The following is a 16,047-nucleotide window of genomic DNA, read 5'->3' on the forward strand; positions in this document are numbered from 1 at the left end:
AGCAGTATTCGGAGGAGGTTGCAAAGTTTGAGCACACGTAATTACCATATGAAGCCTGTTTCCTCAATATGTCTATTGGTGATTGTATTACTGGTTTGTTGATGAAGAGTGCTCGTGCATCAATGACATCATACAAACAGGAAAAGTAGCACAGTTTGTCATGAGCGGGTCTTCATCTAACAGGTGTCTTGGTTCAAGAAGAAACCCAAAGGTATCCATTTTCTTTCCAGCCTTTGAAAATGCCCTTCATCTCCATATGAAATCTGTTGAATTGCAGTCCTACATTAGAACTCAACTTCCCATCTCAACTTTTCTTTCTTCTATAGCTTTTATATAGCGTTACTTTCATGCTTATAGCATGCTCAGAGCGCTTTGGTCCAATCTAGGAGTTGGTTTTCCGTTCTGCCTTTAGGCGCTCAGTAAACGCAACTCTGCCCGAGTCGGGTGTCGAACCTCGAGTCCCCTTCTAGGTAGCCAAGACAAGCCAAGTTCAAGCGCACTTAGCCTCTCGACCACGCTTCCCACAGGGATTACAGGGAATCCATAGTATTCACTACCTTCTTTTGCTTTTTTGTTGGATTGGGTTTTTGTCAGTTTCTCATCATTTTGCAGAAAGCATGAAAGGGTACTAATTTCTTTAGCAGCTTTCCATATATGCAGTCCAGACTTTTGTAGTTTCTTCCGAACTATATTAATTGGGAGCAAGAGCTTTGACCAGAATTCAAGATAGGCAAAAAATTCTTAATTTTCCACTGCATGAAGAAGATTCTGTCCTAATATTATATGGTACTACGTCATTGTTGGTTGTTTATGTTTTGTGCGCAAACAAAAGGATTCAGAGCATACAAAAGTGGGAAAGATCCATATCTCGTTATGCTCGAGTATAGAAATACTCCGATAAGTGGACTGCCGTATTCACCATCACAACTGGTGACGAGTAGAAGACTCAGGGAATCATTCGAACTGATCCCAAACTATTTAAACCATCGGTAGCTGAAAATGCAGAGACATTACTCAACGAACGACAGATGAAAAGCAAAGTGAAATACAATGCAAAAGCAAGACTACCTAAAGATTATTCTGTCGGAGAGTTCGTCTAGGTCAAACATGGCAGAAAGCAGTTGTCATAAAAACATTCAGCACCCAGATCTTACATCTTAAAGACAAACGGAAAAACATACAGAAGAAATCAACGCTTTTTTAATAAGAGTTTCGATGAAGACATCTCTGGGTACTATGATACCGATGGAGACAATGAACTGCAAACTGTTGGAACAAACGAAACAGACAGTTATAGACCAACGTCTAGAGAACTTGTTGTGCCAGTCAAGACAACCAGAAGTGGACGAATTGTTAAAGTTCCTAGTAGACAGGGCCGGCCTTATGCCACTGCAGCCTATGCGGTCGCAGTGGGCCCCGCGCTTTCATAGGACACGCGCTAATTCTAAGTGTACATTATTAAATTAAACCATTATAACGTATATAAAATAACAGGGTTTTCGTGACCTCCTGATTTTCCAGGGCCTCCAGGAAATCTCATGAAAAGGCAAAATATACGATAAAGTCCTGAACTTTTTTTTAATTTATTCAAATCTCCTGAAGAATAGACGAAATTGACATTTTGGGGTGCCAATAAATAAAAAGTGGCATTTCGAGCTTTCATTTGATAAAAATGTATTGCAAAGACGAAAGTAGGCCTATTTTCTAATTCAAAAAAAAATAATATTGACATTATGCTCATCCCTACCCAGACTAGGCCCCGCGCGATCAGTTTTGCATAGGGCCTCCAAATGGTAGATATCACTCTTAAGAACTTTAAAAGGAAGGGTGTGATAATAACTTCAAAAGGAAGGATGTGCTAATATTATATGATATTACGTTATTGTTTGTTGTTTATGTTTTGTGCGAAAGCAAAAGGATTAGATGGAAATAAAAATAGAGTTTCCATTGGATTGAGGAAAGATGAATAGAGGGGTAATAACTCGAGAGTGAAGTTTAATTCTGAAATTAAAGACGCCAAACCCTAATAATGGACTATTCTTGCATTATTAAGAATAACTTTTGGATCTGTTATACTCGATTCTGTAAATTTTGCTTCAAGGTTAATTAGTGTAGCCATAAAATACTCGCCATTTAGATCTATTATAGTAAAGGTAATAAGATACCTGGAATTCGCTGTATATCATGCAGTTTTATTCGTGGCAACAAAGTTTAAAATGTAAAACTAACTTTAAAAAAAAACTTTGATCTCTGTGGGAAAAAATATTTTTAAAAATGTCAACAAAGTCAACGTACTGATAGACCTAGATCTAGGTTTAGTCTTTGTGATAAATTTTTAATCCATAAATGTTGAAAAAAAAGACACCCGTTGACACTATTTGTCAATCAAATATATTAATGTATGTATTTACAAATAAATTTCGGACACCCATTTGGGGGCCCCCCCTAGGTGGGGGCCCGGGGGGATTTTAAATTTCTCCCCCCCCCTCCCCCCCCCTTAGTTACGCCACTGCCTAACTTGTCTTTGTTTATCCGCAGCCTCCATTAGGTGTCTGCCTATTTAGCATTACGTGCCTACTTGTCAACCTACGTATTTGGCATTACGTGGTTATTGGTCACTATATGCCTACTTGACGCTATTTGCTTCTGGATACCATATATCTATTAGACACTACGTATCTGAGACCACGTGGCTATGCGAGACTTCACAATCTCTTCTACTCATCGCAACTTACTGAACTGATCCTGTTGACAACGCTGCCCACGGCAGATCAGCTCTGCCCGCAGCACACTTCGTGCCCACGGTAGCCGGCCACCCACCCTACTGTGCCCACAACAGACCACATTGACTTTGGATTGAGAGTCCACAAGCACCGAGTCACCGGCGACCCTCTACCCTATATAGCGCCACCACCAGCTGCAAGACCTCCACCTGGGAGAACAGCCAGCTGCTACGTCGATAGGACAACCAGATAAGTTCAAAGGACAAAAGTGACATATTATCTCATAAAGTGCCAAGTATGACGATATAATATCACTTGTATCCTTGAATATTTTATGTAAATAAATATCCATCAATTCTTTAAAATTGTGTATCTTTCTCCATTGTTTGTTTTGTTAAAAATTCAAAATAATCATTCCCTAGACACCAAACAAGCCAGTCATACAAGCAATACACGAGGGCCGTCACACACGGGAGAGTATGAATGCTCTTGCTAGCTTTTTGTTGACTCCGGAGTCAAATATGGTCGGATCTGGCCTAATCTGTGCAGCTGCAGATAAAGACACTTGCAGAGCTGACGTATGCGTGGGTCAAAAGATAGTGTTGAGTCAAAGAAAACTTCAAGATTGCGAACTACATAAACAAAAGGAATCTGGCAGTTCCTAATAAAAAGGAAATCTGTGCTTTCGACTTTTGTGATGTTGTTCCCAGTGCCAATCTTAATTATTTTTGTCTTGTCTTCATTCTTCTTGAGTTTATTCTCAACCATCCAGTTGCTCACACTTGCAACTGTATCACTGTTTTTTACTGCCAGATGTGACTCCTCCGAGGGTACTAAGGCATCGTATAACTGTGAGTCATCGGCAAAAAAAGTGGTACAAGATGCCAACTGGCTGCATGACATCATAATCCCATGGTCTAGTGTATCAAAGGCTTAGAAAGTATTAATTGTGGTCCATGGGCGTAGCCAGATTTTTTTCCGGGAGGGTTTGGTGGGGATTTTCCCCTCCGTTATATCGGGGTTCGGGGCCCCGCCGCCAAGCATTATTTCCTGTATTTAAAACAAAAAAAGCATATTCTGAGGTATCTACAGTGCATTATCCTGCTATTAAAAACAAAATAATATAAGGAAGAGTGGGTTTTTAACCACAAAACTATGTGTTGCTGGGTTTAAACTTAGAGCCCTCGGGGAGGGGGGTTAAAATCAAAACCCTCTTTGGCTACACTAATAGAATTTTGAGTGCATAGTCCTCTGGAATGGGTTTTTAAACAAGACTCCCCACTTGGCTACGCTCATAGAATCTGGTGACTTGTATGCTTCAGTCTTATATTGAATCGGAGATTTTGTCATAAAAAAATTTAGAAGGGGTTTTAAATTCCAAATACCCTTAGATACGCTAAAGGAATATCGTGACTTTCGCTTGCTTTTTTTTATATAGAAGAAGAACCACACTTTGATGGGGATTTTAAACTCAAAACCCCCTTGGCTGCGCTGGGACAAGTGATGGTTTAACATAAAATCTCATCTAAAATAAACAAAATCAAAGCAAAAAATCAGTCACAAAACTCCATATGCCCCGTGCGGGGGGATTTCATTACGGGGGTGGTGTTGAACCCCAAGAACCCCCACCCTGACTAAGCCCATGTTGTGGTCTATGTCGGAAAATGTGAAGTAAATCATTTATGATTTGTGTATTATCATCGATTGACCGGACAAAATAAGCGCAAGACAAAATAGCGCAGACTAATATATTTATATCATGTGTCTAAAAGTACCAAATTTTAGTAAGTGAAGGTGCTGGGCAGCATTTTTTGTTGGAGTTTATATCTTCAATATTTGGATCTAAAAGCATGCCATGCTTGCAGAAATTAATCACCAACAATTAATTAACTAATTGGTAAATTTTGTGATTCATTCTTGTTTTGACAGCTTTAATGAATAATTGTGCAACGCTGATCCGAGAATGGGAAATGAGAGAAAAAGAATGTTTCAGACTTTTTACCAGATAGACAGAGTGAATGATAAAAGCTCTGTAAAAGCAACTATTGCTGGAATTCTGTGCCTTTAATGTAGTAAAATTATTAATGTTTTTTCTCAAGCACTTGAGGTTCACCAATCTTATGATTACAGCATTTGTGAATGAACAGAACAATCAAAGATAGAGAATGTATGTAGTCGGTATTGAGTTAGGACATAAACTATCTAATCCATATATAAAATAATGTAGGAAACTTAACCTCTTAACGACTATTATTTGAATGCTTAACTGTTGCTTCTATTTTTACCTATCAGTACCGCAAGTCTTCAAAAACAAATTACTTACGCACAATGCATCTTCCACTAGAGGAGAGTCTCCATCCACGACAACACCTTGTTCTTGATCTGCATACATTAGGGCCACTAAACATGAGATATTTTGAAAGAAGAAAAATTATGCTAGTGAATTTGTTTAGCTAAAACCATACAAACTGATTAAACACTTAACATTCTGATTGACCGACTGATGCGTACTGTAATTTTTTTTTCTCGGCAGATATTGGAAAATAAATGTGATAGAGTGAAGTTGGCTTTCAGTTATTAGACTTTTATTAATGTCTTTTGTTCTGTTTTTTTTTGTATTGTGTGCTTACTGTGTGTTTACATGACAAAACAGATCTTCTTATCTTATCTTATATACTACAGACGTTACTTCAAAAAAAAAGATGATTACGTCCTACGCATTCAGTCATGCATATTAACTAATGACTTAAATTCTGCTAAGTCACTGGTTTTCCTGGCTAGCTCAGGACTTATTGCATGTTGACCTGACAAGATATAGGTACGGCTGTTCACTGCATGATTTTAACTCCCTTTCTTATGAGAATAAATCTAATTCTTTGAGTTTGAAAGTATTTCAGTTGGTGTTCCCACTTTAAGAAATCATCCTCTTCAAATCAGGACAAGGATGAAAAGATGATGGCTGGCCATGCATAAACTCATGTCATTGGGACTTTGTGAATAAATGTAGATAGAGTATAAGACTATGTTTTTTTTTGTTTGAAGTTTAGTGATTTGCTTATGTGAGCGTGCGACCCCAGGTCTATTTGTTATCTATTTTTATCTGTATTTCGATCTGTTTACTTTATATAGGCCAGGCTAGAATAATTTAATTTAGTGTCTTTTCTTCTTGCATAGGTCAGTGCTGTGTGTTTGTAGTTTCCGCTATTTATAACTTCTGCTAGTTTTAGTCTTTTTCTGTTATTTGTGTTTTACTCGTAGAGGAAAAGTAGTTTTTAAAAATAGTTAACTAGCCTTAGAGTTGTTGGCACTGTTTCCATTTCTTCTTCCTTTTTGTATTTTTGTAAGATTTAATTTTTAAGATTCTCTTTTTTATGCTGTTTAATTTGGTATATAATGTTGTGTAGTCCGTGTCTTTAGTAATTTTCTAGATTTTATTATAGCGTACGGCTAGGTACAAATTAGGGAAATCAGTAGTCCAGTTTAGTTTTAGGTAATTAGCGTGACGTCATGCTCTCCGATATGTTCGCGCTGACCAGTTATAGCTAGCTCCGGAACCACGTTGAGCCCTCTTTTGTCTTGACCAGTGGTCAGTGCTGACAGTAGTGCCTGTGTAAAGTTAATTGTGTGAAGTGTAATTTCAGCTGGGACCGCCTGTAAGTTGGAAAATGTTTTTTTTTTTACTTCTTTAGTTTATATTTGTATTAGTTATTCCTTCATCTACTGTTATAGTCTAGATGTAGACTGATTAGTAGTGATTAGTAGAGTGACATCACTGGCTAGTTAATTAGCCATGATTACCTCTGATGGAACCGGATGTTCCGTAAACTTGAGTAGCGTCACCCCCTTGCGTCATCCTTAATGATCCCCTTATTGTTTGTCCATGTGTAAATATTTTATGTCCCCTATGTATTTTTATTAATATCTTATTGCTAGGATAACCACTCCATTAAGTTGGCATGTTGCCGATTTTAATTTTTAATGTAGAAGATGGCTGCGTCCTACTCAACGCTCCATGATGGCGGCTTTGTTAAGCCAAATCTAGATTTGTTATTGTTGTCTAGCCCAACTGGTGTTGTGGCATAGACATTAACTTTTACTCCGGTATTGCTTTCATTAGCTACAGGCTGGTAGTGAATATTACCTTATGTCTGTATTATTTTGTATGTGTTAGTCTAGATCTAATTCATTATTATTTTGTTATTATGTCTTATGTTTTATGTATTTGTAATTGCAGGCTATAATTCCTGTCGTTACGTCTACTGCCTAACTGTCTACTGCCTAACTGTGCGGTAGTACTGTCATTATTTCCACTGCCTAGCTGCCTTTATTAGTATATTATTGCCACAGTTAAGCTGTCTGCTGTACTGTTGTGTTTAGTGTTGGTATTTTTAGGTGTAATCTAGTAAAGATAGTTAGACATTTGGGTTTCTTATTAGTGTTGGTAGTGGTATAGTCAGGTTGATTAGTTGCTTATTTCTAAGTTTATTTAGTTGTTTCTGTAAAGTTTATCTTTTTTTTTTTGTATTCATCTATATTTTTATTGCTTTGTAAGTTTGTTGTGAATAAAGTGTATTTATATTTTGTTTTATAAATTTAGTTTAGTTTGTTCTTTTAGTTAGCTAGATTAGTTTAGTTTAGTTTAATTGTGCTGTCTGGTTGCTTAGGCGACTCTAGCCCCTTGGTCGCAGACCGAGGTGCACAGATTGGGCCCACCCAGTAGAGCTACCACCTGCCTACTGTTATAAATGAATAAATGATGAGCAGCAGAAGAGAATAGGCCACCACACTCGCGCCTGCCTGACCTGCTCACACTTAGGAATTAAAGTTAAGTTTCGTTTCGGTGCTGTTGGTTTTGAAAATTAGATTGAGGATTAACATATAGCACATTAAAGTAATACTAGTCGACCCACGGCATAGCATACGCCCCTATTTTGCAGGGCTGGCCTTAGGCCACTGCAACCTATGCGCCCGCAGTGGGCCCCGCACTTTCACAGGACCCGCGCTATTTCTAGGTGTAAATTATTAAATTAAATCATTTTATAACTTATAACAGATTTCTCGCGGCCTGCTGATTTACCAGCATTTCCTGGAAATCTCCTGAAATTGCAAAATATACGAAAAAGTCTAGGAGATCGGAAATAATTGAAATCTTTAGAAAACTCATACAAATTTCCTGAAATATATTGTTGTAACTCTAGGGTAGGCACTCAACGTAAAGGCAGACAACTCAAACAGTTTAACAGGAAATAAAGACAGGTGTTTATTCACTAGGACAAACACATAACAGTCTTCAACTTCCTCAGAGTCTTGCTACTAATTTAAAAGTCCTTTAGACAGCAACCCGAATGTGGACCAACGACAGCCTTCCCCGCTTCGCTCCAGGTCCCTTCTACAACCTTCAGGCAGCACAAAAGCTGGCTTCTTAGTTTCCAAGCATTCAGACTCTTCACAATCCCTGATGCACTATTATTCTCTCTCTCCTAGTGTCTTCCTGTTTACGTTCACTAGTCACTAGTGTGCACCTCAAGCACTGGTGCAAGGCAGGGTTACAACAATATAGACAAAAATTGTCATTTTGGGATGTCATTCAATATGGAAAACGCTAATCCTACGCGCGATAAAAAAAGGCATTATGCAATACCCGTAATTGTGTAATCTGGTGAAATAAGCTTCTCGCGCCTCAAACTAATGAAGAGTTACTTGAGGCCAATAATTCTCATAGATAGATGGAAACATTTGGTAATTCTTGTTATTGAGCGTGATCTATGAAGAAATAGAATTTTAATGATATATTTATGACTTCGCTACACGCAAGGCTCTTAAAGTAATTCTGTAGGTAGTAAAGAATTAATAAAATGCAAGATGAATTTATTTTCTAATAAAAACCAACTCTAGTCCGACTTGCAGAAATAAAAGAATGATTTTTCCATGACTTCTTGGTCACAATAGTTAGGTCCGGCCCTGCTATTTAGTGACGGGTGAATACTACTTGTCTTCCCCCCTTTTTCATTTTTTCGCTTCTAAAGTTACGTGGGGTAACTCTAGTCCAAATTACAGAAATAAAAGAGTGATCTTTCCGTTTCTTCTTCTATTGAGTCATGAAGAGAATTATATATATAGATGTTAAAGTTTTAGAATATTATTGAAAATGCTGCCAACTTTTCTAGGCAAATTCTGCTATCTTCTCAATAGATATAGCTTAAAGCATGAATGTGTCCATGCTCCTTTGTTCGTTATCTTCTTTGGGGTAATGCTGGATCCAATGAAGCAGAGATTGCACAAAGGCATCTACGTCAGTGTCACAGCTTTCCTATTCTATTTATAATTATAACTCGATAGAATCTGCCTTAGGTCTCGATACGTCTAGGTGTCCCTGGTTCAGCTGTAGTTAACAAAATAAAACAATTAAACCACTAGATCAAACACATAAACTTTAATCAGCTTTACTGCATATCACACAAGCTGGTCTCTGTCTGACAACAAAACACACTTCCGGTCATTCGCGCAGATTGTAAAAATAGATTATACATACATACACACAATTCATCCGTGACAGTCAGGTTCCGCTAAGATGTTCTTACAGAGCTTCTCTATCCCGATGATCGCGCCCTCACACTGAACATAAGTTTCAGCTCGCTGTCAACGATTTGCTTACGATGCCTCTTTGCTTGGTTTCACAATCAATTTCGGAAAAATAGAAGTCTTTTTTTCCCAGAAATCACTTAATTAGATCTACTCAGATCCACAAATTACAAAGAACGTCTAACTCTAGTCCTCTCTACGTGATAGATTTATTTAAATATCTAGGAATCACGGTATCTAATGACGCAGCCCTTTAGAGAAATAAAAACCTCTGGCTAAGGCTAGTAGCGCTTTTATACAGGCGAGAGTGTTACAAAATAAATCTCTACGTCTACCTATAGGCCTACAAATCAGCGACTACCAAGCAGTGGTTCTTCTAAACTTTTTCTATGGATCTGAAACAAGGGTACTCTACACACTAGCGGATCCAGAACTTTTTAGTGGGGGAGGGGGGCGATTTTTTGCATAACAATCCTTTTACCTTTACCTATCCCTTAGTCTGTTGGACCATTGGGGCACCAAGCAAGATTTTTCGACCGTCTTTCTCCATTCCTCCCTGTCTTTTGCCTTGTTTAAAACCTCTATCAATGATAGGCCCGTAAATTCTTTTATGTTGTCCTCCCATTGTTTTCTCTGTCTGCCTCTTCTTCTTTTTCCTGGTACTGTTCCCTGATGGAAAGTCTTTGCGAGCCCCGTGGATCTTGTAATATGGCCATATATTTTAAGCTTGCGTTTCTTTACAATAGTTAGCAGGTCATCATGGGGTCCGATCGCTTGGTTTGTGATGCGGTCTTTGAAAGTGATGCCAGGATCCTTTTGTAGCATCTCAATTTCATTGTTAGGATCCTCCTCTCTAGCTCTGCAGTAAGCGTCCTAGACTCGCAAGCATATAAAAATGTGGCCATGACCAGGGAGCGTATCAGTCTGATTTTGGTGCCGAGGGCCAAGCCCTTGTCTTTCCAAATTATTTTCAGTTTTGAAAGGGCTGCTGTGGACTGTGCTATTTGGGGCAGTAGTTCGAGTTTTGTTCCCTCATCTGAGACAATAGATCCGAGGTATTTGAAGCTGTTAGCACTACTCAGCTTTTCACCTCCAATACTGATGCCTCTTTTAAAGCCCTGTTGGCTATTAGTCATATTTTTTTTCGGGATTTATTTGCATGCCATTTGCTGCGGAAGTCTTGTCAATGCGCATCACCCCCCTAACTCTATGCATAAATGCACACACACACATGTATATATATAACAAAAAAACAGTAAGCTCCCCCAGTGGGTTTCGGGGCGAGGCCCAGACGCCAAGCGTTGTCTTGCATTCTTCACTGCAGAAACGCATTCTCCTGACATCTACGGCTCATTATTCATCATGTTAAAAAGGCAGATCAAATTTAGTAAAATAAAATAACTTATGGGCAAGTGCCGTATATCTTATTAGGCGCAATTATAGTAATATTATCTTCATGTTAAGAGTTACCTCCCTCTCATATTATCGCGTGAAGTGCATCGTTACGCTATGACGATAGAACACTGAACTAAAGGATTTTTTTTTAAGGAAATGCTTTTTTCTTGAGGAATAAGAGATTGTCCCTTTACAAAACCATTAAAGCAACTGCATATTCATTATAAGACATTAATAAGGCCAGGTTCCCATCTAACTTCACATTCACTTTCACCTATCATTTGGTCTGCTGGACCATTGGGGCACTACACAAGATCTGTCAACATACTTTCTCCATTCTTTTTGTCATTTGTCTTTGATAGAATTTTATTCTGATATTCTTTCTGAAAATATTGAAACCTGCCTTTTTACCCGCCTGGGAGAACCACTTCGGGGGCCGATTTCAGTTTGCGTCACCACACAAACTGTCTTTGTAACCTTGTAAAAAAAAAAGCTCCTTTGCATGTATTACTTTTTGTTCAATAGGCCTATTGTAGCTTCGTTTAGTTACAGAACTATAATTCAAAGCTCAAAACAAACATTTTTGAAAGGGGGGGAGGGAGATTTAGTGGCCCAATTAGGTTCTACTCTATTTATTTTTTTTTGCATTTTCAGGATTTAATCATAAATGTGAGTTATAGTCCCAAATTTATTTATACAGTAGAAAAATATCAGATTGAATAAAAGTTAGAAAAATGGCGACTAGGGAAAAATATTTGTGTTTAAAATTCATCTCAATTGTTACTATTATACTGAATTATTTCTTATGAAACAAAGTCTTTCTTAAAATAATCATGATAAATTCATCAATTACATAATCTCTGTCGCCATATTTGACTATTCTGTTTCAAAACGTCATGCTTTCGTCTGAAAAGGGGAGGGGGCGTTAGAGTGAAAACAATTAATCGAGTAAGAGTCCTCGATCCTTTTTATAATTTCTGCTAATGATTTGCATTTGGCAATAAAGAAAAAGTGGGTGGGGCGACTCTAAACTCTTATACAAATTGTGTAATTTCTTTACTAAAATTCTGAGTAGCCAAATTCTAGCCATTTTTTCGCACCATCAAATTAATTAACTTCTAAGTAGCAACTGAACAAGTAGTGCTTCCACTGCTTAATGTAGTAGTAGAAATAAGTAGATTAACCTAGGCGTATGGAATGGATGGCCAACTATGTATGTGCACGCCTCTGAATTCTGAGTAGCCACATTTTAGACATTTTTTTAAATTTAAAATGAAATACATCTTCCAGATCTGTTTTTTTTTATTACTTAGATCTGTTTTTTTTATTACTTAGATGTAGATTTAATCAGAATCCATGAGGGGGGGGGGTGCAAGTGCACCACAATGTACCACCCCTGCGGGTACCCATGCACTATTGATTCAAGAGTTTACTTAATTAATGCTTAGGAAAATTTTGCGCATCGTCTTCTAAAGGCCTATCATTAGAATATTATAAAGTGTAGTAGCTTAACATGTAGTGCTTCCACTGACGTACAGTTGTAAAGATATGCTATTATTATAACTAGAATAGGCAAATCTGTAGCTCATGTCCGACCATGTACGATTTATTCTAGGCTTGCAATTCTTTGCTCTATAAAGGATGTCACATATTCTATAGCATGCTAGTTGTGAGGATTTGTTTGTAATTGCACATAGCTATAGTTATAATGAATTCCACAAGGTCGACTTTCACATGACATTCTGTATGGTGATTTAACAGAAGGCAGGAGATCCGCTGGTCGTCCACTACTAAGGTATACTGATCCACATGAAGAGCGAGCATAAAAGGAAAGGTCCCAGATTGCAAATGCCATACACAATGGTAGTAGAAAGAAGGGTGAAAATACAAAGGATTGGCCTCTTCAGTCACACAAGAAGTTGCAAAGGGAAAAAATCGTCTCGAGACGTAAAATGCTACAATTATTTTTTTATATTTAGTTAAGTTCTAGAATATTTTTTTGCCTATTATCTTTCGATGTGAAAATGTTATATTTTCTTTTTAACAAAAGTAAAGAGTCTTTCGAAATTGCGGTCGGTGTCAGCGCTCGATAAAACAGCAGGTTAAACACGTCCACCAGTTTACAATAGAAGAGATACAAGAAAGTTCTTCACATGTCATCGTTCGAGTCAAAACGTTGATTTGGATCAACGGAGCGCTGGCAGCAGCAAGAACCCAAAAGTACGAGATGCAGCATCATGAATTAACTGCATTTACTGGGTATTTTAGTGATGAAACTGCAGGCACAGAGTAGATTTCTTTGAGCGTTCGGTTTGTTGATTGCGATTATATTCGACTTCATTGGTTTAGTTCCTGTTTTTCAGAGAGACGTGATGCATGTGTCAAATGTCATTGTACAGTCTAGACATGGATAAACTACTCGGCCATGGCTGCCCTGTGATGGCTAGCATTCTTTTTCCGTAACTGTCCCTTGCGATAGCGTTGGTGCTAAATTTATCTCTTTTGTGTTAGACACAATGAACTGAAAAATACAAATCCATTCGAGCTTTAAGTCTCAGCTTAGATATCTTAGACTGTTTGGCGGATCTTAAAATAACGACTGCAAGTGAAACCAGATGAACTGTACATGTGTAGTAAATGTCTCCTTCTCTTGTGTTTCTGATTTGTCATTTCATTGTCGTCAATTATTCCTCTGTTCTTGAACCAGTTTCTATGTACCAGTTTCTAAGGTGTTGCAGTCTTTCCAACTTAACTTAGTGGCCGCTCAACAGCACATCAGCAGTCACATTAATGGCATAATCAAAAACCAACTTGACCATCCTGAGGAACACGACAGAGGTGTCATCTTGAGGATGGACAGACTGCTGGCAGAAAAGCTTGATACCGGATATTGAGTTGCTGCTGCCGAGAATTCGCAGTCGACCGACACACTGAGAAAAAAACACATGTTTGGATTTTGGGAGTTATTAAAGAACATGGCTTTACGTTAATATCTTAATGCTTACGTTTCTTCATTAGCCTACGTCTCGCTTTTCGAGCAATAATAATGGTCAGTTCAACTTGTTTTTTGTCTTCATCCTAAAACGATGCAAGCGCTGCAATGCAAAGAAGAATATCAGAACTGCGCGATAAGAGTTCACCAGTTTGTTCATCGAAAAGTAAAGTTATTGACAATTTCTGCAACCACAAGCAACATTTGCAGTTTTTGTTTGGTCGAACGTAGGCAAGCACGGGCCTCACGGATAAAGTTAACAAAGTGTACAGTAAATACTTTATTCCCTTGTTTAGTTTCTTTTTTTTTTTATTTCATGAAGTTGAGGATACGACTTTGAGCCATGGGTGGCAGCTTGCATCCCCCTGAAAAAAATCCTGCGGGCGCCCATGCGCCCTCCCCCCTGGATCAGCCAGTGACTCTACAGAAAGCAACAAATACGTCTTGAACGCTTTAACCAAAAATGTCTGCACTCCACCATGGGCATACAATGGTAAGACTGCACAAATAACAATGTTCTGTCAAATGCCTTTATGAACAATATAGAAAAAAATGCACATATCCCGTGTAGGGCAAAAAGTTTATGTCTGAGGCAATATTTTTTGGGACGGAAAAAAGACAAACCTTTATCAGGAAAATAGTCGTTTTACGAGTCTAAAATACTACAGTGGTACTTACAAATGCACACATTTGTTAATTTTATGCAAACCTTTAACAGTTTCATGACTATAAAATATGCAATTTAAAATTATTCCTGGTAGACTGGCAATTAAATCATATTAAAAACACGTTATAGATTAGGGGTTTATTTAAAAAAGAAGACTCAACTTACGGAATTCTAGTTTGCAAACATTCAATAATGAAGAAGATGCTGATAGTAATTAAACCTAAACATATTGTACAGCAAGTCTGGTAAGGCCGCATGGTGTCAAGTCAATTGTAATACGTTGGGGCTGTAGAAAACAGAAAATCTTTACTTTGTGTGTGTGTGTGTCTATATATTATTATTATTATTATTATCATTATATATATATATATATATATATATATATATATATATATATATATATATATATATATATATATATATATATATATATATATATATATATATGTGTGTGTGTGTGTGTGCGTTTTTGATGTGGACATCAGAATCTGCACTAAAATATTTTTCAATTTGAAAGTCTTATCCATTGTGTGACTCTGTTATAAGTTGCTGTGTATGTTGATAGATAGTGTTACAATTCATCAATTACGGAGTTTGTCTTTTACACTATTAATGCGACTGACGTAGACATATAACATACAATAAGGGTATGGACGATTATCGAAGGACCTCCATATTCCTCTGTCTACTACAAAAGTTTGATCTCTAATTTTATTTGTTAAATGTCTGAAAATATGTCAACATCATAACTTTTTACAATACAAGCTTTTTTTTACGATTAAAAAAATAGAAAAAAAAGTTTTTTTTCTTAAATTAAAAAGACCAACTTACCTTTTTAGGAGTTATATCAAACTTTAAACAGAAAACAACAGGGCGGTAATAGCTTTTTTTTTTATTTCACATACCGCTAGCACAGGATAAACGAGCTCTTAGTTATCGTGAGCAGTGTTGTCCCGTCACAAGACCAAAATTGATAAGCAGCAAGGACTGGGAATATCTGGTTTCATGCCTAGACAGAATAAGTGAGACTATGGTAAATAATAAATACACAGTTTGCGAAAAATAAAAAGATACAAGACGTAACATAGATGATTGGGAAGAGAACTAATAAAAGGAGAGAGAAAAAAAAACGATAACAGGGGGGGGGGGAGAGAAAGGAAAAAAACAGAATCTTTTTTTTTTCAACAAGATTAACGAAATATTTGATCAGAAAGTTGCCCTTTCCCATGAAATGAAGCAAAATGATGCACAAAATAATAAGAAAACGAATGTATAAAATAATAAGAAAACGAATGTATATGACTTTCATCCAAAACGTTCTATTTCGATAATATGCAAAAACATTTGCCGATTTTATGTACATTATAAATAGGACTTACTCAAAATATACGTTCACGCCGTAAAAACCTTTCACACTCATAAACATTAAATGTTGACATTAACAAGTAGGCCTAAGGTGCCATTATTGTCAAGGAATTTTAAAAAAAAACAAACGGTTATATTAACTCATTCTGTGATTTGTGTTGCATCCCCCCTTCTCTAGTATCCTATGTTGTCCGATTTGGTGGGGATCGGGATTGATTCTCTATCTCTTCTATACAAAATACAATCTAATTTTAAATACACAAAGGCTATCACATGACTTTTTTTTCGTTGTTTTATTAATATTTTCCGTGAGTAAATGTTTT

At 37.2% G+C, this 16,047-nt stretch overlaps 1 protein-coding gene across 6 annotated transcripts in view; it reads right to left on the minus strand.

The window, feature by feature from the left end:
* The window catches only part of LOC106079426 (MATH and LRR domain-containing protein PFE0570w-like), a 71,402-nt gene extending 56,051 nt beyond the window's left edge, over positions 1-15,351 (minus strand). For 4 of the 6 annotated variants that reach the window (XR_008774921.1, XR_008774920.1, XM_056011549.1 and 1 more), the window contains exons 1-3: positions 15,191-15,351; positions 14,525-14,645; positions 5,047-5,123 (exon numbers count right to left, since the gene is read on the minus strand). Coding sequence is in view for 2 of the 6 variants with exons in the window: in XM_056011549.1 (XP_055867524.1) it covers positions 5,047-5,123; positions 14,525-14,616 (169 nt within the window). In the remaining 4 variants the exon portion in view is untranslated. The remainder of the gene's footprint in view (positions 1-5,046; positions 5,124-14,524; positions 14,646-15,190) is intronic. The other 2 variants (XM_056011552.1, XM_056011551.1) reach the window with 2 other exon arrangements.
* Between the last annotated feature and the right edge of the window lie 696 nt (positions 15,352-16,047).

The sequence above is a fragment of the Biomphalaria glabrata genome, chromosome 14 (assembly GCF_947242115.1).
Source record: "Biomphalaria glabrata chromosome 14, xgBioGlab47.1, whole genome shotgun sequence".
NCBI lineage: Eukaryota > Metazoa > Mollusca > Gastropoda > Planorbidae > Biomphalaria > Biomphalaria glabrata.